We start from the raw sequence: 26,654 nt of genomic DNA on the forward strand, positions 1-26,654 counted from the left end.
TGCGGTCCTCCCTGCCCAGCCCGGCAGAATTCACTCCTGGGGCTTTAAGGGGTGGGCTCTGCTCACTACGTGCCTTCGTGCGTCATTCTCGTGCGCCCTGAGCCTCGGTCTCCACGTGGGTTCGGTGGTTAAACCCGGGCTGGGGATCATGGCGGGAACGGAGACTGGGGACGCCGCAGCAGGAGCCGAGGCCCCTCAGCCTCAGAAGCGCTACTATCGGCAGCGGGCTCACTCCAACCCCATGGCGGACCATACGCTGCGCTAGTGAGTGAGCAGGGCAGGGGCGAGCGGGGGAGGGAGAGGAGGCAGAATTCTCAGAGTAGCCCGGAAAAGCGATTGTGCTGGGACGGTTGGAGGGTTTAGGGTAGGCTCGGGAGGATCAGCTGGGTGACGTCAGTTTGCGGAGGGTGGGTCGGGGAGATTGGGCAGAGGGCGGAGTTGGCGGGTTGGGAGGGGGCGTGGCGTTCTGGCCGAAGGCTGGGTAGGGTTGCAAGTCTGGGAAGAGAAAGAAATTGTTACTGAGACTAGAGTAATGGAGGCCGCATGTCGTTTCCATCTTTCAGTTTCATCTGTGGGATTTAAAAAAAGACAAATTTGGGGGGAGGGATTAGTTGGGAGATTAGGATTGACATATACACTACTATATATGTAAAGTAGGTAACTAATAAGAACCTACTGTATAGCACAGGGAACTCTACTCAATACTCTGTAATGACCTATATGGGGAAAGAATCTAAAAAAGAGTGGATATATGTATATGTATAACTGATTCACTTTGCTGTACAGCAGAAACTAACACAACATTGTAAATCAACTATACTCCAATAAAAATTAATTTTAAAAGAAGACAAACTTATACACAATCCTGCCCACACCTTACTCCATCCTCTTCCCGCAAAGAACTTCAACAAAGCAAAGTCCCTGTGCCTTAGGCAGCCAATCTCTGGGACAAGGGGAACTTGAGCCCCAGAAAGGAGAGCTGCCCAGCCAGAGTCACATCAACCCTGGAAATGGAGACAGGCAGATCAGCAATCATGGGCCTCATGATAGGCCTATGATTCACACTGGGGGGTTAAGGGTGGTTTCCACTGTGCTTCCTAGAGGCCAAAGGGCCCGCTCTTACAGAATTTTTGAGAAACCCTCCTCTCATCCATCTCCCACCCTCACCCATCCACCCACACACACAGTACTGCTTCTGCAATGGTATGACCAACCTTCTCATGTTTCTCACGTCTCCTCTCCAATAGCCCTGTGAAGCCAGAGGACATGGATTGGTCTGAGCTATACCCAGAGTTCTTTGCTCCACTGACTCAAAATCAGAGCCACGATGACCCAAAGGATAAGAAAGAAAAGAGAGCCGAAGCCCAAGTGGAGTTTGCAGACATAGGCTGTGGCTATGGCGGCCTGTTAGGTAACACTCTGGCCCTTTCTCTGGGGCAAGGAGAGGCAACGCCTAGGTTCTGCCAACTCAGCAGGTTTGGGGCGGGGGCATAGTTGGCCTTTCCCCTTCGGACCAGACATTGGTGCTGTGACATCAGTGTGGAGAACCTCCACTTTCCCTCCACTCTGGGTCTGTGGCCTTTGCCCTGGAGAAGGGAGGGGGCTACCTCAAAGCCTCTTAGAAATTGGATTGTCTTGTCTGGCCCTGCCCCTGGCCCCAGTCCCTACGTGAGCCATTTCACCTGCCAGGTGCCGGGTCAGTGAGCTGGTCAGCACAAGCGTCAGAGATTAGTTGCTGTGGCCAGTGATCCTGAACTGTCTTTCTCATGGATTCCACCACCACCCCTCCCCCTCCCCCCTTCCTCACCAGAACTCATTCCTTCTCCATGCTCATATTTTCGAATTTCTCTTGTGTTGTCTGTATTGTCCCAGCCATACATGCTGGACCAACTTCTCTGTTTTTAGATCTTCCATAGAAATAACAGCATGACAGAGAGGAAGCGCATGGTACTTGGTGGCGGAAAACCATGGTTCAAGTTCTGATTCTAACTCTTCTTAGCTCTGTGACTTCGGGCGTTTCCGACCCTCAGTTTTCTCATCTTTGCAATGCACCACAGAATGTAATGAGGATTAAATGAGACAATGCGTGAAAACACTGTGAAGACTTTAAAGCACATGCAAAGATACATGTATTCCCAGGCCCTCCCACTTCCAGTCCTGGTGACTTTTTTTGGGTCTCCCCCAGCCCACTCCTCCAGCACAGAGCCATCCATACAGGTAGCTCTCTTGCCACACTTGTCATTACTGATTTTGGTAATTGCAGATTGAGGCTTCCTTTCCTGTGTTGACTCCTTTGTATATCCTGCAAGTATGAGGTTGATGATTCCATTCCTATTTCTGTGTCCAGTGGAACTGTCACCGCTGTTCCCAGACACGCTGATTCTGGGTCTGGAGATCCGGGTGAAAGTCTCAGATTATGTGCAAGACCGGATTCGGGCCCTACGAGCGGCTCCTGGAGGTGGTTTCCAGAACATCGCCTGTCTCCGTAGCAATGCCATGAAACACCTTCCTAACTTCTTCCGCAAGGGCCAGGTGGGGAGGGGCACCCATGGGTTAGGCTGGTAAGCAGGTGGGGCATGGAGGCCAGGCTCTCACAACCCTGTTGGTGCACGTCTGTCTCACAGCTGACAAAGATGTTCTTCCTCTTCCCTGACCCACATTTCAAGCGGACAAAGCACAAGTGGCGAATCATCAGTCCCACACTGCTGGCAGAATATGCCTACGTGCTGAGACTTGGGGTGAGTCGAGAGTGGGAGGGAGGATGGGGTCAGGGGCCTAATAAGGGACCTTCCACTAAGAATTCAGTGGGGGTGCATTTAGGACTCACCACCACCCCCGTGATCCTGCTGCTCAGTTGCATGCAGCCCCCTATCTAGGGTGACTTTGCCTGTGCAGGGGCTGGTATATACCATAACTGATGTGCTGGAGCTACATGACTGGATGTGCACCCATTTTGAAGGGCACCCCCTGTTTGAGCGTGTGCCTCTGGAGGAGCTGGTAAGTAGGGGGCCTAAGGGAAATTGCAAAGATTTCTGGAAAGGTCCTTTCCAGAGTGGTTCTGTATTCTTTGAATCTAGCTTAATGCCAGGAGGATGGGATGGGTGTCTTGGGACCAGGGCAAGGACTTACTGAACCCTTCCTTCTCCCAGAGTGAAGATCCCATTGTGGGACATCTGGGCACCTCGACCGAGGAGGGAAAGAAAGTTCTACGCAATGGAGGAAAGAATTTCCCAGCCATCTTCCGAAGAATACAGGATCCCACCCTCTAGGCAGTGACCCCCAATCCTGCCCTTCCTGATCACTGACTTTGCCTTTGCTGACTTTGCCTTAGTTGGACCCCATCTTCCAGGGACTGGAAAGAAGACTGGGCCCTTGGACCTTCCCACCTGAGCCTGCTAGGGCTGAGCGGCAACAGTCTCTCAAAGAAGTTGAGGAACTGCCCAGGGCAGAACCCTGGAGTTCATGACCACCCCTGACTCCTCTCACCTTCTTACCCTTCCAGTGGCAGCAGAAAGCAAAAGCAGCTGACTGGGAAGGTCAGAAGACCTTGGACCAGAAGGAATCTTTGGAAGGGAATGGAGTCTTGCTCTCCCTTAGCAGTCCCTTCTCCTGGGATTTCTCCTTCTCAGCTGGAGTGAAGAACGCAGTTCTCCACTGTCCATCTAAACTGCCTGCTAAGCTCAAATCACCTGCCCACTCGTGTTTACTTTGCAGTTCAGGGGGTAACGTGTATGTGTGCACATCCCATGCTGCTGTTTCTCAGGAAAGGCTAGAGTGTGTATCACTCCTGTCCTCTCCCTGCCTAAGACTTGACCTGGGGAATCTGTGTTCCGTTTATTGTTGCTGTCTCTGGAGATCCTGGGAGGGTGTGGTGGTGGAGACCCTCTCCTTCTTCATGTTGACCTTTGCTTTGATTCCAGAACTTCAGAGCTGACTTGCTGACACAGAGTGTGCCAGGGCCGGGGGCGTGGGAGTGAGGAGCAGAGAGGTGAACTGGGGAGGATTCTGAGGCTAAAAGTGGAAAGGGGCTGCTGACTAGAAAGCCCCACAAAGGGGACTGAGTCAGCTGGAGATTCAGAGCACTCGCTTAGCCCTTGCTCTGTCCAGGAGCCCAGATAAATCTCTCAACTTTTATAATTTGCAAGAAGTTCCTTCATTTCTGCTCCTCAAGCCCCAAATTACCATGGCTGGAAGAACAGGGCTTGTTGACGGAAAAGACCAACCCCCCTTCCCAAGGAATAAAGATGAAGGCTCCTGGAACCATCTTAACCCATTAACCCACCTGCTATCTGCCCAGTGTCAGGTACAGGGGGAGGGGGAGATGTAGTAATGCAGGAAAATTGTGCTCACATACCAAAAAGGTGCATCCCGATGAGCCTGGAATCTGAGGACAGCTACAGCTGTGCCTCTTCCCTGCTTCCCTTCCCGGAGGAGCTGGAGGATGGGGAATTCCTGAGGATGGGCCCCAGTGGGCCTAGCTCCCTGAGGAAGTGATGGGAATACCAGGGACCCAGTCTGTATCTTGGTCACCTAAGCCTCACCAAATAGCCTTTCCGAGGAAGAGATCTTTAGGCTGCTGGACTAGGGCACCAGCCCAGAAGGAGAAGCCTCCCCTCCCAAGAGGGTCATTGCAACATGAGATCCAAGGGAGCCTCTGTGGCAGCTCCGGCCCCGCCTACTCTTCCTGGGTGCTAATCCCCAGCACAGACCACTCTGGAGAGGGGATTGGCTGAGGAGCTTGAAGAGGGGGCGTTGCCACTATCGCGCCCAAGAGTTAAATAGGGGCTGGGGCAAGATGCTCCGGAGAAGCACGCTTTCGCGGGTTCCCCAACCAGACCATGACCCAGACCCTCAAGCTCGCTTCCAGAGTGTTCCATCGCGTCCGCTGCCCTCCTGAGCTGGGCGCCTCACTGGGCTCCAGAGGCTCGGACTCAGCGCCCCGGGGCTTGGCGGACATCCCAGGCCCCTCCACGCCCGGCTTCCTTGCTGAACTCTTCTGCAAGGGGGGACTGTCACGGCTACACGAGCTTCAGGTAGAGGGCACCGTTCTCGGGACTGAAAGCTGGGGAGGTTGGCTTTAACAACACCCTAGTGCAGAACGTAGGAGGGAGGGCCAGTGAGAACAGATGCCCATGAATTATGGAAAAGACAAGTTGGGACTGGGGTCGGTGGTTCGCCAGGGGCGGAGTCTGTCCCAACACCCAGCAGAGGAGTGCGTTCAGAAAGCGCCTTCTCGCCGTGCAGAATTCTGGAGACTCGGTAGATCCAGGACAAGTGCGCGGGAGGCACGTTTGGCTTAAAGTTAGTGCGCTCCTGTACATTCAGTGGAGGCTCGTCCTGAGATGGACAGTCCACGTGAGGAACCTTTAGGGGTTTCTCCGCCCAGGTGACCAAAGAGAGATCCTGAATGTCAGCTTTGCACCAAGTCCCCCCTCCCCGCCCGCCCGCCCCCCGCTTTGCCAATCACACTCAAACTTCCTAGGGATGGGAAGTGAGGGAAAGAGGAGGAGGGGTTTGCAGCATCCGAGCCTTACACTGCTTGGGAGCAGAAGCTCCCTCTTTCAAACCCCAAACAACGCCCTTGGCGTTGGCACGAGCCGAGGTGGCAGTTGCCGGCCCGGGTCTCCAGTGTCCGCTGCTCCTGTTCTCCCAGGTGCAGGGCGCCACGTGCTTTGGGCCGGTGTGGTTGGCCAGCTTCGGGACGGTGCGCACTGTGTACGTGGCGACCCCTACACTCATTGAGCAGCTGCTACGACAGGAGGGACCCCGGCCCGAACGCTGCAGCTTCTCACCCTGGGCGGAGCACCGTCGCCGCTGCCAGCGGGCTTGCGGACTGCTCACCGCGTGAGTCCTCTGGCCCCAAAGCCCCGACGCCCAGCTGCGTTCCTCTTTTGTGGCCGGTCTGGAGGCAGTCTGGGGATGTGGAGGGGGGTCGGTCGTTTCCCCCAACCTTCTGGCAAATCGAGGTTTCCACCCGAGTCTGTTTCGCCCAAGCTCAGGTAGAGCCCGTCTCTCGCCTCCCTTTCCGCTCTTTTTCTTTTGAAGCCAGAATCCTGGGAACTCACGGAAGGGGCTGAGGCACCAGGATCTAGATGTAAAGTAAGATTCTGTGACTCAGCTTACCCAGGAACCCAGGCCCCTCCGGGGCAGGAAATGAGTAACGAGGAGGGGGGATGGAAAGCGGGTGCAGGCAGGGGCAGGTTTCTGTACCCCCAAGGGAACAGACGCAATCCCTCTCCTGGCCACCCCAGCCCAACACACTCCTTCTCCAGCGCAACCAGCCCCGTCGGGCCGCCTCTACACACCACCGTCTGCCCTGATGCGCCCCTTCTCCACACCCACGCAGGGAAGGCGAAGAATGGCAGAGGCTCCGCAGCCTCCTGGCCCCGCTCCTCCTCCGGCCTCAAGCGGCCGCCCGCTATGCCGGGACCCTGCACAACGTGGTCGGTGACCTTGTGCGGCGACTGCGGCGCCAGCGGGGACTGGGCGCTGGGCCGCCCGCCCTGGTTCGAGACGTGGCAGGAGAGTTTTACAAGTTTGGACTAGAAGGTGAGTCCCTAGACAGGGGCAAGTGTAGGAGGCACCTGGTCCGGGTCTCCCGGTGCCCTGACAGCGCCCCCTCCCGGCCAGGCATCGCTGCGGTGCTGCTGGGTTCCCGCCTCGGCTGCCTGGAGGCCGAAGTGCCACCAGACACAGAGACCTTCATCCGCGCGGTGAGATCGGTGTTTGTGTCCACACTGTTGACCATGGCGATGCCCAGTTGGCTGCACCGCCTCGTGCCCGGACCCTGGGGCCGCCTCTGCCGAGACTGGGACCAGATGTTTGCATTTGGTAAGGCACAGAAATGAAGTAGGAGTGGGGGAGCATAGAGGTGTTCAGCGGTAGTGAGGCGTCCCTGTCCCCTGTGCCCGCAGCCCAGCAGCACGTGGAGCGGCGAGAGGCCGAGGTAGCCATGAGGAGCCAGGGAAAGTCTGAGGAGGACACGGGATTTGGGGCGCACCTGACCTACTTCCTGTTCCGGGAAGAGTTGCCTGCCCCGTCCATCCTAGGGAATGTGACAGAGCTGCTACTGGCTGGAGTGGACACGGTGAGGTTCTCCCTCCATGCTGGGAGTCCCACTTCCGCAGCTTAACCTCCTCAATCTCAGGGGCCATTTTCCTGCTGAAGGGGATCCATTATGGTCCTCTAGGCCAGTTTGGCTTAGCACCTCCTGGGTTCCAGACTGCCTCATATTCTGCCCCTTATGCTGGGTCCCCACTCTCAACCCCTCTGACGCTCTCACCTGTCCCCTCAGGTGTCCAACACGCTCTCCTGGGCTCTGTATGAACTCTCTCGGCACCCCGAAGTCCAGACGGCACTCCGTTCTGAGATCACAGCTGCCTTGGGCCCCGGCTCCAGTGCCCACCCCTCAGCCACTGCTCTGTCGCAGGTGCCCCTGCTGAAGGCTGTGATCAGGGAAGTGCTAAGGTGAGGGGGCAGAAGAGGAGAGCTAGAGAAAATGCTGGGGAAGGGCTGGGGAAGCAGCTAGCGGACGGGAGCAGGGAGAGAGATCCGAGGAAAATGGTACTTTACGCCTGGCCAAGAATGGGTTTGGAAGTTGGGGGGGGCATGAGAGGGAGGCTACAGCCCCCAGCTTCATCTTGTTGTCTCCCTTTTGTGCCCTGCAATCCAGACTGTACCCTGTGGTACCTGGAAATTCCCGTGTCCCAGACAAAGACATTTGTGTGGGTGACTATATTATCCCCAAAAATGTGAGTAGAGCCTATGGGCCCCTTTTCCTAAGCCATCCCTCACTACCTTGGGACTGTTCCTGTTCTCAGATACTCCCAATAAGCCCTTCAAACCCTCTCCTTGGCCTCAATGCCCCTCTAGGATATAATGGGGCAGTAGAGAAAAGTAGCCCCAGAAAACTTCCACATCACAACCAACCAGAGCCTGCCTTCATCCCAGTCCGTAGATCCTGTTCTCTACTTCCCTCCTGGTGTTCCTGGGCCCAAATTGACAAGTTTGTGTGCCTCCCTCACCAGACGCTGGTCACTCTGTGTCACTATGCCACTTCAAGGGATCCCGCCCAGTTCCCAGAGCCAAATTCTTTTCGTCCAGCTCGCTGGCTAGGGGATGGTCCAGCCCCCCACCCATTTGCATCTCTCCCCTTTGGCTTTGGCAAGCGCAGCTGCATGGGGAGACGCCTGGCAGAGCTTGAGCTGCAAATGGCTTTGGCCCAGGTGAGTGATCTAGATCTTCTACCTTCCCCAGACCGGAGCTCTAAAGCCATGAGCTCTTCTCCTGATAGGCATAGGAAAATACATAAGACTTGGGAGACCTAATCCTCTGAAATATGTCAATCCCATCATAGGCCTGGAGGGTGAGCGAGGGTATTTGGACTATCTTTTTCCCTACCATAATCTCTTACCGTCATTAATTAAGACATCCCCTACCCGACACAGGTGCCATTCCAACACTGACCATCCTAACATTAATAATGCCCATTACCAATCAAGCCCACCGTTGTAGACCCCTCCCATAGTGATAGCCTTCCTCCTCCCTTTCCAGATCTTGATCCACTTTGAGGTGCAGCCTGAGCCAGGTGCTGCCCCAGTCAGACCCATGACCCGGACTGTCCTGGTACCTGAGAGAAGCATCAACCTACAGTTTGTGGACAGATAGTCCTGTGGAAGCACACTGTCACCATCACCGTTTCTCTCATCATAGGGGTTTATCAGGCATAAGACCAAGATATGTGTATTCCCCTGTGGCCTATCTGACCAAACGGGTTACAAAGACCATAGCAAAGTGCTTGAAGCAGCCCTGATCGAGGTGTGAAATATGCACTTGGCCTGACCCAGCAAGCCCTGAGAAAACCATGGTCCATTTGCCTGCTTAGCCCTTCTGGTCAAATCATATGCATCCTTCAAGGGCCAACTCTGATTTTAACTAATAATGCTGGATGGCCTGAGGAAGAATTCGACCACTGACCTTTTGGGGCTTCACAGTATTCACTCTTGCTGCTGGCTAAGCACTTATCATGGCATGAGCTAAGTAACTGTGCATCTGGTCTTCACCTGGTTGATCGTCTCTCCTTGCATGTGAGCTCTTTGAGAGGAAGGATGAGGTCTTATTCTGTCTTTATACACCCTGCCAGGGCCTATCCCTGACTGGGTGACACCATATCGATTCTCAGATTGTATTTGGACAATGTGGTAGAAGGGATAAGCAGCTTACCAGGCTCTGTCTACCCTGCTCCTTCCTCATTTTGCCCCTAGGAAGGTGAGTCTATCCTCACCTGGTGTATGATTTTTAAAAAACTCTCCTTGGCTCTCTGGTCACTATTAGGTTTGGCTTGTCCCACCATTTAGGTCACAGGCAGAGATATCTTTGGACCTGTCCCTGCCCAACCCTTCCTTTTATATATTGAAGTTTTTAAATATTCAGTTTTTAAATTAAAAAAATTTTTGAATGTTCCATCCTTGACTTTTGACTGACTTATTTTCCACTCTCACTTCCTATAAGACCTGGAGGCAAGACCATCACACAAACCCTCCACTTTGGTTTCTCAGGTCCTGGGAGTGACCCCATAACAGGACCTAGGTGGGAGGTCTAGACACCTGGGAGAATGGTTTGCATCACAAACCCAGACACATTTCTTTTCTTTTTTCTTTTTTTTTAATTAATGAAGATACTTTTAATAATTACGGCCATCACAGATTGAGGCAGTGATTTAAATTACAGAACTGTGGTCTAAGTAATTTAGCAATTTTCTTTAATTTTTTATTTTCTTAACTTAATCTTAAAGACAAACCACAGAACTTACTATTCACTTGTGATTCTACATTTAATTATCTCCAAAATATAGAGAAGATCATTGAGGACAAGATTTTATAAAAATTTGGGGGACTATCACAGGTACATAAAGAGAACTAATTATTAAATTATTCTTTATGTTTGGTCAGTTTTGCCAGACACATTTCTATCTGTAGTGGGAACAGCCAAGTCTGGCTCCCTGTAAGAGATTAAGGGGGTGGTGGTGAAAAGTAGCTTCAAGGGCTAGGCTGTTAAAAGGGTGGATAGGGACTTGCCGAGATGGCCAGAGATGGCTGACCCTTTGGTAGAAGAGTGCTTTTGGAACCTGGAGTGCCAGGACCAAAGGACACCCTAGCGTGGACACTCTGTCCTGTCTGGAGAAGGTGCTCCAAGGCAATTTCCTTCAGAGAAAGACAGGGATACAGACAGAGAAGTGAAGTCAGACAGACAGGATGAAAGCCAAGTGTGGAGGTGGCCAGAAGCCCTAGGGCACCAAGGCAGGAGAAGAGGGGTGGGCAGCAGGAGCCCCTGTTTCCCTGAGTCAGCATTCTCTGGCCCCCCAGTGCCTGGGCTCCGTGCTCCCCTTGTAATGTATATAGCTTATCTTCCATCCAAATACATCTCTCAGCACATTCCCTGCAGCTCCTTCTGTAGCCTAGCTTACCCTCCCCATGTCAGGACTTGTTCCCCTTCCTCCTGCTCCCCTCCATTCCAATTAGCAGATGGAGACAGAGATTTCACTTCACACTTCCCCCTCCTCTCACCACCTCAGCCCCTGCCCTAGACATGGCTCCCTGACTGCAGAAACTCCGTCAGCCACTGGCCTTCTGGGAGCTATCTATGTAAGACCTACAGAGGGGCAGTGTATACCCAAGGTCCTGTGCAGAGACCAAGGTTTGTGTGCTCTTATTGCCCCTCCTCTCAGCTCCTTCTCTACTGGGTTCTCAGTCTCCACCCCCATTCCCTATCACTAAGCTCAACTTGAACCTAAGTGACCTGATTTTTAGCAGTTTTGAGCTTGGAGGGGAAGTAACGCCCAGCTTCCTCTCAGACCCTTTCCTCTGGAATCACTGGGGAAGATTTTGCACACCCACACTCCTCATGGGAAAATAGGACAGCTCACTTGAGGAGGGCAGCAGTTCTTATGACCCCTCTCCTGGACAAGAATCTCTTAAAGGTGGAATAAGGGAAGGAAAGAGGACCCTACAGATCGCTGGTCCCAACTTCCATACCAAGACCTCCAATGGTCCTGAAGGGGAGGGGAACATACTGTCTCACCGGGCCTCGTTTTAGGACGCAGGGTGGAAACAGAGGCGGTGTGTTTGTGTGTAAGCGTGCCTGTGCTCTTGGGTATGTCTGAGCCTCCATGTGTGGCCATTGTGGGGGACAGCCCAGGCTTGGCACAAGCCTCATCTGTGTCATAGCTACCTAAGCCCTGTCTGCCAGGATAAGAACTAAGAGTCACTTGGATTTACAGTCTCCCTTTTGGTCTCCACCAGCTATTCTGTGAAAGGCAAATCAGTGAAGTCTGGCCCTTCTGTCTCCCCAGGTGGGGAATGTGGAAGGTTATCTCTCTGGGAAACGATTTCCCACTGGAAAAATGGGAGGCTCAGCCTCAGTCCTCTCTCCACTTTGATCCCCTCCAAGGTTGGAGGTGATGCACTTCAACACTTCCAGGTAACTCAAACCCAAGTACAGCTTTGGTTCCTATATTCCCAGGCGAGTCTGGGTGCCAGCACCGCGGACAGCGACCAAGACCCCCTTTGGAGAGGGATGGGGAAGACCATTTCCTGGGCAAGGATATGTGATCTTTAATAGAGAAGCACTGTACCCAAAACATTTCCAGGGAGAAGGCAGAGCAGAATCTTCCCTGAGAGAAGGACCAATAATAGGAAAGGCCTCTGGATCTGACTTAAGCAATGTTACGAAGTAATTATTTTAATTGCTGATGAATAGTTCACGTAAAAGACAACATCATTCATATAATACACAGCCCCAAGGCCTCAAGAGAAAGGGACCAGGCTTTAGGCTGACATTTAACCAGTCCTTCCCAAACCTCTTCTCTATAAACAACAACCCTCTATGCTGCTGGCTCCAAGCACAAGATCTTCCAGTTAATATCACTAGCTGGGGCACAGCAGGATCAGACCTGTGACCCTGAATTGCCATAGCAGTAGCTTAAACTGGGGTTGGAGACTCATAACTCTGAGAAATTCTGTCTGTCTCACTCCAAACGAGTCCAAATTCACTTCATACCACTTCTCTGGGTGAGCACATTACCTGGTAGGGATTAATAGAACCCACAAGATCCCCAGAACTAGAAGGATTGCTCCAGCCTTCCCCATTCCCCAATGTTTAGGGAGCTGGAGGAGCTCTCATTCTTGCAAATAACCACTATCCTTCACATGTGCGGTGTCTATTTCCCCTCATATTTTCCATATCTATTATAACACTTAACACAAATTTCCAAGGCTCTGTGCAACTCCAGATGAAAAACATTTTGGAATTTGTTAACCAGCTATTGTTTGAAATAAATGGACCATCAACTAGTCTAAAGATCTTTTTATGCCATCACTGATTTTCTTTGCAATGGCATTCAACCTATCCCTCATTTATCCTCAATCCAACCCTATGAGGTAGACAGGAAAACCACGTGGAGAGATTTTTTTTCTAAATCACACAACACGCAGGTGTCAGGTCCACCCCTTAGATACTTCTGAGCACTGCCACCTAGCAGCCAATGTGAATTATTCACCACCAAGTGGGAGTTACACCTCCAACTCAGAATCCACTGCTGCATTTGGGATTTGCAGCCTCTGCAGAGAAACCTGCCCACACCTCCCAACCCTCCAGAAAAGCCCCAGATGATAAAGGAGTCTCCACGTGCATATAAATGATTCTTTATGCCCTCCCCCCATGCAATGGGGGGAGGAGCAGGGGGAAGTACCCCCACCCTCATGCAGGGAATGGGAGGTCAATGTATACTAGTCTTATTGCCAGCTGCCCTGTGGCCATGGGGTGGGGATTGGGGGGGTCTACAGCCCCTTTCTTCTGGCATTGGTCCCCCTTCACCAAGTCACCATAGTGGAGCTGGGGGGCTGGAGGCCCTAGGAGCTGAGGTAAGGACGGTTCTCTAGGGAAGAAAAGATGCTCTCCCCACCTGCCCACTGGCTGCCGCAAGATGAGTGTGAGGAGCTGTCAGTGGGGGCTGGAATGTCATCCAGGCATCTCTACCCAGTGGGCAGTAGAGGCCAGACAATGTCTCCAGCTTGAGGCTGCCCACAGAGATCCTCAGTGGTGGGGCAGTGTGCCCCAAACACCTTGTCCAGGTGGTACCTCCAGCAGCCATGACAGCTTATCTCTGGCTGATGCACTGATTCAAGATCCCCACTCCTGGAGTTTAGTTCAGACTGTGGTGACCCTCATGACAACCTCGCGGCCAGAATGGGAACTGGAACGGGGATCTGGTGGCCGCAGCTGTCCAAGTAGATGCAGGATTGTGTAACCACAGCGCTGAGGCAAGAGCGTCCGCATGCGCTGGGCGGCCAGGGGGTGGCTGGTGGCCCCAGTGGGGGGGCCCGTCCGTGAGGTCCTGGGGCCCGGCTTCCCTGTCGTCCCTCCCCCTGCATCTCCTCCTATGTCCTTGGTCTTGTCGTAATTCAGGACCTTCCACTGCTGGTTTACTGCCTGCCAGCGCTTGAAGATACGGTAGACAGAGGAGCCTTCATGGACGATGAGGCCTGAGCAAGAGGATAAGAAATCCAGGGTGAACTGCTGCCCAGACCTAGGCCAGAGGTACTTAAGCAAGCATTTCTCCAGGGGGAGGAGATAGGGTTTGCAAAGGGCCTGGAGAAGCAGGGAAGGGAGATAGCCCTAAAGGCCCCCAATGGTAGAAAATGTGGCCATGAATCTGAGGGAATGGGCAGGGAAAATTAAGTGTGTGAGTTGGAGGAAGATGCTGAGCAGGTGAGAGAGAGAGAGGTATCCTCACCTATGCAGACGACATCCATGAAGCCGTACATGCCGTAGCAGATCTGAAAGAGCAGATCTTGCCGTTGCCACTTGGCTGAAGGGCTGAGTGAGGACCAGATGAGCCAGGAGATGCTGGCGACAAGGAAGAGTGAGCCCAGAACTATGGCTGCAATCTGGACCTTCTCAATGACCGTCAGGGAGATGGCCTGCCACTGTGTGGGAGAAAAGGCTCCAAAAAGTCACAGAAAGAGACAGAGGACCAGATTAGGGTGGCCCTGAATAGGAGGATGCACCAGGAGCCTTCCTGAAACCCTTCAGGCAGGATTAACAATCTGCTTCTCTGTGCCTTGATCACATCTAGAATGTGGCATCTCTCACATTGTTTGAGACCATTTTCTGTCTTATTTTAGAAAGGCATGAATCAGGCAGATGCTCTGAAGCCAGACCATCTAGGTTTGAATTCCAAATCCTTAGTCCATTACTTACTGGCTGAGTAACATAACTATTAGGATTATTATGAAGATTAAAAGAGTTAATACACACCAAGAACTTGACACATAGAAAACTCTACATGTTTGCTACCAGCAGTAGCAGCAGCACTACCATCTTTTCCTCTTTTGTTGTCCCAGGGCCTGGAACACAGGTGGTGCCCAATAAATGTCTTTGTGAGTAAATGAAGGAAGGGAGGATTTACGGACAGACACTAAATTATGGCAATGGTAGGGAGGGTGACTTTGAAAGCAAGAGTAAATGCTTAAATAGGCTCCCTGGAGGGTCCCTGATTCTAATTGCTGAAAGGCCCTTGCCCCAGTCTCAGAGTTCTCCCCTTGCACCTCACCTGCAAGGGATTCTTGGTGCTGATCGCCAGGACCTGGTACTTGAAGTAGCAGAGCTCACAGCTCCAGGAGCCCCGCTCGCTGATCCAGCGGATGAGGCAGGGCTGGTGCGTGCAGCGCACGGAGCCGTCGCAGCGGCAGGGGCTCAGGAGCTCCCCCTGGAGGAAGAGTGAGGAGGGTTCCTGTCAGCTATCGCCACCCGACCCCAGTCCTCTCCACTACAGGAGAGGAAAACCTCCTCTCCAGGTCAGTCAGTCTCCCATCTTAAAAAAAATAAAAAATAAAAAAATAAATCAGGCTTTTCACCCAAAACAGGGCAAGAAGCTAAGGCTGCAGCCTAAAAGAAAAAAATTAGAGCTCAAGGTAAACTTCCCTGGCCCAATAGAAGAGCCATGGAAAGGGACTGGGGGGCCGGGGGAGGGCTGGCCGGTGAATATTGGGTCTTCTCTGTTTCCAGAGTTTGAGGAGGGTGCTCTTTAAGGGTTCCCAAATGGAAGGCTGCCACTTTGGATCTGGAGAGACAGGAAGGGAGGGTCAGAGCTTCTGAGCCATGCCTTCCTAACCCACTCCCCATCACTGTAAAGTATTTCACAGATGTGGTGCAGACTGGGATAGGTTACAGTCCTCAGTTTCCACGTATCAAAAAGGGGGAAATCCTAAGAGTGTGAGTGGAGGGTGTTCCCCTTTAATCAAAGAGCAATTTCTCACGACATAGAGACACCCCGCCCCCATACTATCCCGGGACAACTTTGTCCATAACATTTAAACAGAGGATATTCTTTGGAATGAGAAGGAAAGTTGTGGAATGGGAAGTGAAGAAAAGTGCCCCACGTAGAGAACTACTGAGGAAGGCAAGGGCACCGGCTGGGCCCCTCCCTTCAAGAAGCATCCTCCTCTCTGCCTACCTCCCAGAGGATAGGCCCTCTCGGCCTACAGAGACCCTGGGGTGAGAGAAGTGGGCGAGAAAGGGTGTCTCGGTTAAGGGGACAGAGAGATTTTGAGCCCTCCCAGGAGAAAGCCCCACCCCTTCCTGGGGACCCCTGATCCCCCTCCACGCCAAATCTGCGCTCCCGGAGTCTCCAGCCAAGCCCCCCAACCTCACTCCACTTCCACCCCGGGCGCTGGGTCCCGCCCAGCTTCCTCAGGCCCCGCCCCCTGTTCCCGGTCTCCCCAGGCGCCCCAGGTGCGCGCCCCACCCCTCCCCGCCCCGCCGGATGCCCGGGCCTTACCTGCTCCGGGCCCTGGAAGCAGATTCGGCACTGGGGGGTTCGGAGCCCGCTGTCCAGGCTGCTGCTGAGCGACAGGGCGTCCAGCGCGCCCGGGGGCGGCGGCGGCGGCGCGGGCGGCGGCGGGGGTCCGGCCCGCGGCTCCTTGTCGCCGGCCAGGCCCCGGGCCCTCGGCTGGGACCCGTAGTACTCCTCTTCGTCTCCGTCGCCGTCCCGGGTCGAGCAGCCGGCGAAGGGCGCCCAGCCGCAGCCGCCTCCCCCGCCCCCCCGGGGCTGCGGCTCGGCCCGGGGCCGCCCCCCGCCCGTCAGCACCAGCAGCTTCAGCTCGTTCAGGAACATGCGGAGCCGAGACTTGAGCATCGTCCGGGCGCCGGGGGGCGGGGGGCGGCGTGCAAGGGGGGCTCTCGGGCGGCTGGGGGAAGGGAGAGGACAAGGCCGGGAAGGGGGCGCGCGCTGGAGAGCCGAGCCCGGCTGGGGTCTTCGGGGCCTGCGAGAGCCGTTCACTGCTGCCACAGCCGGGGTTGCGGGGCTTGCAGGGCCGAGAGGGCTGGCGGCCCGGGGGCGGCGGGGCTGGCAGCCATGGCCGGGGCAGTGGGCGGGGAGGGGGGCTCAGGGTGTCGCGCCCCGCGGGTCCGGGTCCGGGGCGGGCCGGGCTCCCGGGGTTACGCGCCCCGGTCCTCCTGCGGCGGGGCCGCCCCCCATCGCCGTCCTCCTGGCCCCAGCCCCGCTCCGGCTCGCGGCTCCGGCTCGGCCCGTGCGCTCGGCGGTGGCAAATGGCGGCTCCTTCCGGCGGCGGCGGCGGCGGCGGAGACCCCCCCGGAGCGGCGGGCGGGCGGGCGGGGCGGGAGCCGGGGAGCCGGTGAGGGATGGAGGGAGGGGCGGGGCGGGGAAGGGGAGAGGAGGAGAAGTGGCCGCGGCTGCGCATCCCCGCCCCGCCCGGCACAAGCAGGTGTCCCCAGAGGCGGGGGCGAGTGTGCGAGCCCGGGGGAGGGTGGAGGGAGGGGAGTGGCCAAGGAAAGGGGGTGTGCGCACGGGTAGAATAGGTGTGTGAATGGGGGTGTGTGTGTTGGGGGGGTGAGCGGGTGAGGATGGAAGGTGAGTGGTCAAAGACGCAGGTGCACCAGGGAGGGAGAGGCTTGTGCAAAATGGGAGTGTGCAAAGAAAGCAAGCTATGCAACTGTCCGAGGTGAGTGAGCAAGAGATGGACTCAAGCAATAAACATTTTTACACAAAAGACTGAAAAGTGTGCACGGTGTGTGACTATGGAAAAGAGATGAGTGTGTAAGGGATCGAATTGGATTGTATGAGAAACAGAAGTGTGTAATTGTAATGTGTGAGGGAGGTGAGTGAGCAAGGGAGACTGGAGTGCTAAAGGGATGAGTGTCTTTCCTGGTATTCTGCTGACCCACCACCACTGCAACTGAAGTGAACAATACGTAACACACGCACGTGCTTAGCTCTTTGCTTTTATGGGGGTCTTGACCCTGAGAACCAGTTGTACCCCCTCATCACATTATTTCTGCCTTACACTTACATCCTCCCTCTCCTCTCCTTTTCAGTGCTTAGAGAAAAGGAATTCCAGGGGAGCTCACTGGGTCAAACACAATGGAAAAAACTAATTAGTAAAAGAGTAATCAACAGGAGAAGGGAGGGTATGTAATCAGGGACAGACTGTCAAACTAAGGATCCTCAATAGAAAGTGATTAAGGAGAGTAATACTTTTATGAAGCATTCAAATATTTTGGATGGTGGATGAATGAATCAGAAAAAGGGGCTGGAACCCAAGTCAACATAGAGGATGACTTCTATTTTAAAAACAGTGAGTGGAGGGTGAGGCTAAAGTGGACCCTGCTGGTGTAGGATGGAAGTTTGACACACTCAGAGACACTTAGCCTTCCAGAAGTTTTACAGACCAACGAATCCTAGCAAAATAGCCAAGGAAACATACTCCTCACAAGCCCCTTAGCCAGTTAGGACCTTGAGATTTTTCTTACTAGTGTCCCAGTTGCCTTTGCCAGCAAAGGCCCAGAACTACAACGAGCAGAATGCGAAGAGGGGGAATCTATACTGACATGTCTTCCATTTTGCCCTGGAGCATGGTTTATATTAATCTCAAGCCTGAACTCTTACATCCTCAGGCGGATGGTTAAGGAGAATAGAAGTTAGGGCACAAGGAGAGCAAATAGAGTAATAGAATGGTTTCAGATTTTAGACAGTTTATCATAAATGAGACACTGATTCCTTCCTTCCCTTATTCCCATTCCCCCAAAGGGTTGGGAGATAAAGAAGTTGGAGCCAGTAAGACAAGGGAAGTCAGAGAAACTTGCCTGTTGTCTACCTAGATGTCTGTGAACAGAGGCTATTTGGGAAAAGTCTGTTCTGAGGAGGGGCAAGGGCTAAGAAAGCTTGCAATAGGGGAAAAAAGGGAAACACAATGACCCCATATAAGGAGTCACAAGGTTTTGCAGAAGGGCACAGTCATTTTCATGCAGCGTGGTGGTAACTTCCTTGCACATGCTCACTCCTATATCTACCCATCTATATGTGCTGTATATAGTATCATACGCATATATATACAATACACACATATGTCATAGCATTTTACTGCAGAAAAGAACCTTAAAGGTCAAGTATTCCTGTTTCCGGCTCATCAATAACTTCTCTGCCAGAAGGTATCTGGTCTCTGCCTTAACACTCCCAGGAAGAGGTGAAAGTTGGGAAGAGGGAAGGGCATTACCTTGCCACTCATCCTGTTGGATTACTGTATTAATCTGCCTTCCATCAGTCCTTTAATCCTAGTTTTGCCCTCATATGGGTACTGTCTACTCCCTATTTTATATGACCACATAGAAAATACGTGGCTATATCTTCACAGATAGCCTTATCACTAGTTTAAAGGACACAAACAAAACCCCCACATAAATACAGGAAGCAAGCACTCAGTAAAAATTTGTTGAATGAGTGAAACAAAGACACAAATGAGAATATGTTTTTCCGATAGCGGTGGAGCAGAAAGACGACAGCACCACCTCCCGTCCCCCGACCCACCTCCCCGCAAGCAGAGAGAGTGAGAGACGGGTAGTGAGACTGGAGATGCACTCAGGCTCGGCTTCCAGCCCAGTGTTGGGAATCCTGGGCGGCCCAGGTTGCCATGGCATCGCATTGGACTCCACCCTCTCTCTTCTCCCGCCCCACCCCCGAGCCGGAGTTACGGCAGCCAGTCACGTGCCCTGCTGCGTAACCACACCTCTGCTTCTCCAAGCAATGTCAAGCGGTCACGTGTGATAGCAACAGATCACGTGGTTGCCATCGCCCCTCCGCCCCTTTCCCCTCCCCGCCCCCTTCCCGTTCAAAGCCGCTCCCGGCTGCCCCTCTGCGCCTGAGTAGTATGGTCACGTGCTCCGAACGTCCGGCGTTCGCCCCGCCCCCTCGATTTCCGCGCGCCTCTTTGGCAGCTGGTCACATGGTGAGGGTGGGGGTAAAGGGGGCCGCTCTAGCCTGCGGCCTGTGTCTATGGTCGGGCCCGTAGCGTCCAGCTGTCCCGGGCCGAGCTCGAGTGTATGGCGCCGCAGGAACCGGCTCCGGGGCCCCGATAACGGGCCGCCCCCGCAGCTCCAGACACGGGGTGAGGTAAGTGTAGCCCTTTCCAGGAATGGGGACCATACTCGCCCTCCACGGCTTCCTACGCGGGTTGGTTATGGAAGGGTCGCTCGAGGGCGGGAAGTGGGGCAGGGTGTGATATGTTCCTTTGTGGCCGTAGGAAGGTGCAATTTCAGGGACTGGGTGTAGGGTCTTCGATGTAGGGAGTGTGTCGTGTGGCATTTCCCTTGTGCGGGGTTCGATCGCCCCAAAGGAAAATGCATTTTTTTATTCTAGGAGCTCACGCGGCTGGAGGGGTTGGGGTTAGGGTCATTGTGTTACCTGGGAGTCGGCATCATGGAAGTTTGGGAAAGGGACGGGATGCTGTTGGTGTTGTCTTTGTGATGTCTTCTGTGGGAGTCACTTTGTTGCTGCAGGCTCATACCATCCGAACTGTGGAAGGAATTTCGGTGGTAGGAGTCTCTGTGATTGTAGGGTCTCCTCTGGTCTGAGAATGGCTACCCCTCGATATGAGCCAGTGGCTGAGATTGGTGTTGGTGCCTATGGGACGGTGTATAAGGCCCGTGATCCCCACAGTGGCCACTTTGTGGCCCTCAAGAGCGTAAGAGTCCCCAATGGAGGAGGTGCTGGAGGGGGCCTGCCCATCAGCACAGTTCGTGAGGTGGCTTTACTGCGGCGGCTGGAGGCTTTTGAGCATCCCAATGTTGTGCGGTGAGAAGATGGAGGGTTGGGAGTGGGTAGTAAAAGGGAAAAGACAACCTAACCTATAGGTGTGGAGTGGTGGTCAGGAGAGAAGTGGGGACCCTGAGGGAATAGAGGAGGCCATGTTGGGTCAAAGATGATTGCTCAGTGAGTTACCATTTGTTCCGGCCAGGCTGATGGACGTCTGTGCCACAGCCCGAACTGACCGGGAGACCAAAGTGACCCTGGTGTTTGAGCATGTGGACCAAGACCTAAGGACATATCTGGACAAGGCACCCCCGCCAGGCTTGCCAGTGGAGACCATCAAGGTGAGTAAGGTGGGCAGACACTGAGAGGTAGATTGGGACCTTTGTAGTAGCATCTGTTGTGATTTCAGGTATGGTGCCTAGTTCCCAGTTTCTCTGTACCTCCCCCTTCCAAACCAGGATCTGATGCGCCAGTTTCTAAGAGGCCTAGATTTCCTTCATGCCAACTGCATCGTTCATCGAGACCTGAAGCCAGAGAACATTCTGGTGACAAGTGGTGGGACAGTCAAGCTGGCTGACTTTGGCCTGGCCAGAATCTACAGCTACCAGATGGCACTTACACCTGTGGTCAGTAGAATGATGGTAGCCAAAATGGGTTCTGGCTGGGGGAGGAGAGTGATTGCCCATAGCAGTTGAGAAGGCATGTGTTTTTCACATCCTTGATTTTAGTGAAGCAGTTGTGCTTCAGGGTAATTCGTAGGGCCCTCATCCACTCTTCTTATTCCCGTTAGGTTGTTACACTCTGGTACCGTGCTCCAGAAGTTCTTTTGCAGTCTACATATGCAACACCTGTGGACATGTGGAGCGTTGGCTGTATCTTCGCAGAGATGTTTCGTCGAAAGTATGCGGCCCAAGTATCCTGAACATCTTGAATTTCCCAAATCTCATATTCATAAACCACATCCATACCCTGCCTACTCTTCCACTCGAATTCTACTGGCCACCTTGTCCGTAACCAGCAGCTCTGAAATGTCGTGGAATTAGGAATTTCGTAGCCCTTCATCTCCATACCCTGTGTTTTGAGCCACTAAGTAGTAGTCATTCTACTACCATATCTTTGAAAATGACTGCTACCTAAATGAATGTCTCTTTTCACCTTAGGCCTCTCTTCTGTGGAAACTCTGAAGCTGACCAGTTAGGCAAAATCTTTGAGTAAGTGACCTGCAGAGGGGAAGAGTTTTCCATTCTGAGTCCTTCTCTTTCTGCTGAGCCCTGAATGGCAACTGGCTCTGCTCCTAGAGATGGGGGCTGGAGAAGGGCCCTCCTGACCAGAATTCTCCTGTTCCCCATAGCCTGATCGGACTGCCTCCAGAGGATGACTGGCCCCGAGATGTGTCTCTACCCCGAGGAGCCTTTTCCCCCAGAGGGCCCCGCCCCGTGCAGTCGGTGGTACCTGAGATGGAAGAGTCTGGAGCACAGCTGCTGCTGGTACTGGGCTTGGGCGTGGGCATGGGGTGAGATTGGGGTGGAAAATGGAGCAGGATAAAAGGGACCCAAACACATTGTGGTTACTGAGACTTGTTGGTGGATGGGCTAGTTTTTATTGCTGCTTTGAATGGCTGTCCACAAAGAGGGATATAGAAAATAGCCCATCCCAGGTATTGTTGGGGGTGAGCAGAAGTCTTCTTTCATGGTTTTCTGACCTTTGCCTCCCTTCTCAGGAGATGCTGACTTTTAACCCACACAAGCGAATCTCTGCCTTCCGAGCCCTGCAGCACTCTTATCTACATAAGGCAGAAGGTAACCCAGAGTGAGCCATGGAATGGTTGCAACAGAACCAAGAGAAGAGAAGCCAACATTTCCCTTCCTTTGAACATTGGAGTGGAGAGCCCCCCACTAAGAAGGTGATCTCTGCCTTCATCTCTGAGGCTATGGAGATGACTCCCAACTTTTTACAGAGAATATTTTGCTGCCTTAATGACATTCCCCTCCCACCCCTCCTTTTGAGGCTCATCCTTCTCTTGCCCCCTCTGTGTCCTTACACCAAGGGGTATGTCCCTTGTTCTTCCCCTTCCCTATACCTTGATATTGGGATCCTTTTTTATACAGACAAAACAAAGAAATCTGGTCTTTTTTTTTTTTCTTTAATGTTTCTTTCTCTGGTTGGCTTTGCCGTTTGGGGATTTGAAAAAACCATTTGGAAGATGGAACTTCCCTGCACATTCTCCTTAGGTCACAGGGCCTACATAGTCAGTGGAGCCCCTCAACTAACTAAAGAGAAGAAAAGGCACTTGCGTTGCTTCTTTGATTATGGAGTTTGAATGGTTTTTATTTTTGTATTCACTGAACTTCCCCAAACCGAGTCCTGCTTATTACAAGAGTTCTTGGTTTTCTCTCTGGATCTGTCCCTGATTTACTCTTGGAGCAAAGATGTGTTGAGATGGTCTAGTATGTGGAAGGGAGAAGAGGGGAAACAGCCAGGAATGACTCCAACGCCCATCCCATTTCATGCACTGCCAGGAGCTTCCCATATCCACTTAGGGAGAGAGGAAGGAAGGTTTTTCTTTATTCCTTATAATCTTGCTCCCAACAAAACATGTCAAGGCATAAAGCCTAGCTATTCAGTCATCTTTAGGGAGCATGGCAAAGGGCCTTTCCTTTTTCTCAAACAAAAAGGGCTATAGACCCCAGGTTTTCCCTAAGGGAGGAAGAAAAAGCTTAGGGAGAGCAGACAGCAGGAGAGAAGTCAGAAGGATCCAAAGTCTCATAGAAAGGCACTGGGGTTGGCTCGAGGATCCTTCTGATTCCGAAATCTCATTGCTAGCCAAACACCAAGGATCTGTAGAAGCAAAGGGAAAGAGATAAGCACCAATTCTGAATCTCTGGGGCTAAGACTTAGAGATGTAGAGAAAGGACATAAGGGAACTAGAGAATGTTACCTCTGTAAAGCTAAAGAAGAGTCCAACACCCCCCAGGATTTTCAGGGCTTCATCTGAATGCTTAAGAAACTTTTCTCCACACATCTGGCATGTGGGGCTCCGGCTCTTGCAGATCTGAGGATAAAACACACATATGTGTGTTTGGAGGATGCAGAATTGCTGCAGTGCTCTATCCTAATATCTATGGTGAATGACCCTAGAAATTATCTTCCAGTTCCTGATCAGTACCCTACAGACTGGAATCTCACTTGGCTAATTCTCTAGTCTCTGTATCCACCCCGCCACTCCCACCAGCACACAGCCCCAATACAAGTGAGCTACTAGAGAGAGGCAATCACATTCAAACTCAAATCTGCCAATTTGGGCATTGGCCTTACCCAGTGTCCGTCCATTCCCGCCCCGGCACCCTGCACCCTTTCCCACACCAACTCACTGCAGTGCAGAAAGCATAATCTTGTTGGTACAGGGTTGTGAGGTTGAACAAGCCACAGCAATCAAAACTTCTTTCCAGTTCATCCCGGGTCTTGTTGCTCATGACCCACCAAGAAGCATTGATGACATCTGTCTGGAGGGTATAGGCAGAAGGAAATTATTTGCTGCTAACCTTAAGAATCCCGTACATCCTGATCCCAGTTCAAGTGCCTCCGTTTCCCTGTTCGAGTGAAGGGAGTTAACATCCTTCAGAAGCAAAGGTGCAGACACAATGATAACTATCCACTTCCTCTGGATCATCCTCATGGACGATTAGCCAGACATCCCAGAGGAAGCAAATGGCTCAAGATTCTGGAAGTAGTGGACCTAAGAATGACCTTTGGGGCCAGACTGAGAGTAAGGAGTGAGTTAGAGGTTAGAGGGGGAAAAAAATCAAGTACTTGAAAGGGCACCCTCTTACCTGTTTGCTTAGGTTAATAGCCAGACATGAGCAAGAGATTCCAAACTGGAAAACGAAGACCAAACCAAGGATGATCATGTACTGAGAGGAAGAGTTATGGAAAAAAAAAAAAGTCCTAGACTCTTTTATGTTCCACCTATAAGAACCATCTGATCTAGTCATAGAACTTATAAAATTATGTCAGTTGAAAACAATAAAATCATCAGCTTCTGTTTCATAGAGTATGGTATAAGGGAGGGCAAGGAGACATATCCCCAAGATCCCTGAGGTCTCCTCCCCTTGTCACTAACTTCCTAGCTGACTTGGCCCTCCCAGGAGCCCCAGTGCCCCCATCACTTCAGGTCAGGATACAAAGAACAGCAGTACTTGGTGGTGGTTGACAGCACCCACCAGGCCAGCCACCGCGATGAGAAGAAGGAAGACTCCCACAGCAATGACTCCTCCGATGATGTGGATGCTGGACACCAGACCCAGGCCCTTAGCCCAAGCAGCCACTCCAATGAGCAACAAGCCTACCAGCTATGGGAAACAGAGCAGGATACATCTCAAAGAATTCTAGTGTGCACCACAGCCAAAGGCCATGGCGGGGGGAGGTGGGGGGGCGGGGCCCGGGGGTTGGACAAAAAAGGAGAACTGAGTTTTGTGTGAATGAGGGAGAGGAGGTGCTACTATCAGGACCAGGAGCATCCCTGGGTGTTCCTCCCATCAGAGGTCAGAATGGCTGGGATAGGGGTGGGAGGTGGCAGGGATAGTAGAGTCTATGAATATAAAATGGAACATTTAGCTTCATCCATCACTTCTATTGGGGAGAAACTTAAGTTGACAAGAGGGAGGGCTGGGCCTTTATGCCCACAGCATTCAGTTCATTACCCCCACCCCCAGACAAACCCTCTGATCACCGGAAGTCTCCCCTCATCCCACGGAAGTCCCGAGGAATTCCCTCTTCGCCGGAAGTTCCCGGGAATCTTCCCGGAATCCCTAGTACACCCCTCTCCCCATCGGAAGTACCCTGGAGATTCTCCCTGCTCGCTTTTCCGCCCTGAAGCTTCCCCCACCTCCAAAACCTCACCATGTAGACTACGTTGAGCGCGCACAGCGCATTCTTGGAGCAGGCAAAGCCTCCGCAAACCATCTCCCCAGCTTTGGGGACCCAAGTGGGCCCAAGGACTTGGGGGGAGGGTCTTGGGTACCGTCTTCTTGGACCCCGACAGCTTCTGTCTCTTTAAATCGAGTCCAGCCAAACCCAATCCTCTGCGCCTGCACCGTCCCACCCCTGCCTTTGGATTGGCGAAACTCGGGGCTAATCCAGGACGTCGATGGCCTGAATGCCAATCAATCTGCATTGCGTCACTGAACCGCCTGCCGGCCCCTCCTTTAGGTTCTTTATTGGATGAAACTTAAAACTGGGGGCAGGGCTTCCAGAGATTCTCATAGTGACCAGAGCCTAAACTTGAAAACCCCAGATTGAAAACAGAGCTTTCTGTGGTGGCAGCTGGAAGAGGTCTTATCCGAGGGAGGAGGCTCTAGAGGAACTCCGGTGAAGAGAGAGAAGGTGCCGCTTCGAGGGCCGGGTGAAAGGGCTCCTCCCCTCAAGGGAGCGCCCTCCCGCCCCTTTCCCCTTGTCCTGCAGTGACCTCATGATGACGCCCTCGTTCGCTGCTATTGCGTCACACTCTGGAACACCCAGAGAAGCAAAATACTGAGCTATTTACCCCTGCTACAGAGGCCCCGGGTTGGGCACAGCGACACCTAGCAAATACTCACATGTTTGCAAGTGCGTCCACTGGTACACATAGTCTGTTCCATATCCCCTCCTAACGGGGTGTGAACATGCTAGAAATTCAATATGAAAAACAGCAGCCTCGGGCCGGCGTATTCCTATATGTGACAAAGCCACAGGTACAGACATGAGTGTGCTGGAGTCCAGAGTACATGCCTGAGCCTGGGCGCGTAAAAAAAAAAAAAAATGACAAAGGGAGGGGTCTGGAATATGCATAAATATGAGGGGAAGGAGGAGTCTTCACATTTTCACTAGGCGCGGCCATAGTGGTTGATCAATATTTGTTTATTATTAAATAAGTGCTTTGACACACGGCCTTCTTCGTGGGGATGGGAAAGGGCATAGTTCCTCTTTCCCCCAAGAGAAAGAGGCAGTCATAGTAGGAACACAAATGAAAAACCTCCCTTCAAACCCACAGAATGATTTACATTTGTGCGTACTTAGATTCTATGACTGCGTTAAGTGGCATCATCTTACCGCTAGAGTCAGACTGCATGGGTTCCAACTTTGCCACTTACTAGCTGTGTAACCTTGGCCAGTTACTTAAACTTTGGCCCGTGCCTGTTTCCTCATCTGTAAAATGGGGATAAATAACAAAACACCTACCTCTTGGGTTGTTGTGAAAATTGAATGAGTTAATATATGTATATAGAATGCTTAGAACTGTACCTGGCACATAGTAAACACTCACTGTTAGTTATTATTGTTCAGGCTATTTTACAGTTTCCCGTGGGTAATCCTAACCCTAATTCTTATCTCCAACTACACATTAATATATTAAAATGCCCTATCCTTCACAAATTAGTATCAGTTAGATAAGCAGGAGAAGAGGCATTTGTCAGGGCCAGAAAGGTTTGAGTCCTGAAACAAAATGATTACATCAAACTATCCACTATTTCCCCCCTCACCCACCCCTGCATCTTCATTCTGTCCTTCAATT

General features: G+C 52.6%; 5 protein-coding genes across 8 annotated transcripts; 3 read left to right on the top strand and 2 right to left on the bottom strand.

Annotated features, from left to right (window-relative positions):
• The first annotated feature begins 38 nt into the window (after positions 1–38).
• Positions 39–3,685, top strand: METTL1 (methyltransferase 1, tRNA methylguanosine). 2 transcript variants are annotated; one of them, XM_061205281.1, is made up of 6 exons: positions 39–264; positions 1,248–1,411; positions 2,348–2,532; positions 2,625–2,738; positions 2,896–2,997; positions 3,150–3,685. In XM_061205281.1, the coding sequence occupies exons 1-6, from the start codon at positions 149–151 to the stop codon at positions 3,267–3,269; spliced, it is 801 nt and encodes a 266-aa protein (XP_061061264.1). In that variant the 5' UTR covers positions 39–148; the 3' UTR covers positions 3,270–3,685. The 2 variants fall into 2 exon arrangements, with proteins under 2 accessions (XP_061061264.1, XP_061061263.1); XM_061205280.1 differs by lacking the exon at positions 2,896–2,997 and having other exon boundaries at positions 55–264.
• Positions 3,686–3,914: 229 nt separating this feature from the next.
• On the top strand, positions 3,915–9,386 carry LOC133100809 (25-hydroxyvitamin D-1 alpha hydroxylase, mitochondrial). Its single transcript, XM_061205279.1, has 9 exons — positions 3,915–5,033; positions 5,654–5,844; positions 6,347–6,549; positions 6,631–6,831; positions 6,915–7,087; positions 7,295–7,467; positions 7,673–7,751; positions 8,028–8,225; positions 8,554–9,386. The coding sequence occupies exons 1-9, from the start codon at positions 4,839–4,841 to the stop codon at positions 8,665–8,667; spliced, it is 1,527 nt and encodes a 508-aa protein (XP_061061262.1). The 5' UTR covers positions 3,915–4,838; the 3' UTR covers positions 8,668–9,386.
• A 3,299-nt stretch (positions 9,387–12,685) lies between these two features.
• MARCHF9 (membrane associated ring-CH-type finger 9) lies at positions 12,686–16,268 on the bottom strand. The gene is made up of 4 exons (XM_061204548.1): positions 15,839–16,268; positions 14,612–14,767; positions 13,793–13,985; positions 12,686–13,541 (listed from the first exon to the last, which is right to left on the bottom strand). Exons 1-4 carry the CDS (start codon positions 16,193–16,195, stop codon positions 13,207–13,209), a joined length of 1,041 nt encoding a protein of 346 aa, XP_061060531.1. The 5' UTR covers positions 16,196–16,268; the 3' UTR covers positions 12,686–13,206.
• Positions 16,269–19,285: 3,017 nt separating this feature from the next.
• On the top strand, positions 19,286–22,226 carry CDK4 (cyclin dependent kinase 4). Of its 3 annotated transcripts, none has more exons than XM_061204415.1 (8): positions 19,286–19,465; positions 19,852–20,146; positions 20,310–20,445; positions 20,563–20,730; positions 20,895–21,004; positions 21,265–21,315; positions 21,456–21,591; positions 21,825–22,226. In XM_061204415.1, the coding sequence occupies exons 2-8, from the start codon at positions 19,929–19,931 to the stop codon at positions 21,915–21,917; spliced, it is 912 nt and encodes a 303-aa protein (XP_061060398.1). In that variant the 5' UTR covers positions 19,286–19,465; positions 19,852–19,928; the 3' UTR covers positions 21,918–22,226. The 3 variants fall into 3 exon arrangements, with proteins under 3 accessions (XP_061060398.1, XP_061060399.1, XP_061060396.1); XM_061204416.1 differs by having other exon boundaries at positions 19,892–20,146; XM_061204413.1 differs by having other exon boundaries at positions 19,287–19,465; positions 19,910–20,146.
• On the bottom strand, positions 21,672–25,207 carry TSPAN31 (tetraspanin 31). Its single transcript, XM_061204417.1, has 6 exons — positions 25,004–25,207; positions 24,286–24,453; positions 23,935–24,015; positions 23,476–23,607; positions 23,043–23,156; positions 21,672–22,942 (listed from the first exon to the last, which is right to left on the bottom strand). Exons 1-6 carry the CDS (start codon positions 25,064–25,066, stop codon positions 22,868–22,870), a joined length of 633 nt encoding a protein of 210 aa, XP_061060400.1. The 5' UTR covers positions 25,067–25,207; the 3' UTR covers positions 21,672–22,867.
• Positions 25,208–26,654: the final 1,447 nt, after the last annotated feature.

Source organism: Eubalaena glacialis, chromosome 11 (genome assembly GCF_028564815.1).
Source record: "Eubalaena glacialis isolate mEubGla1 chromosome 11, mEubGla1.1.hap2.+ XY, whole genome shotgun sequence".
NCBI lineage: Eukaryota > Metazoa > Chordata > Mammalia > Artiodactyla > Balaenidae > Eubalaena > Eubalaena glacialis.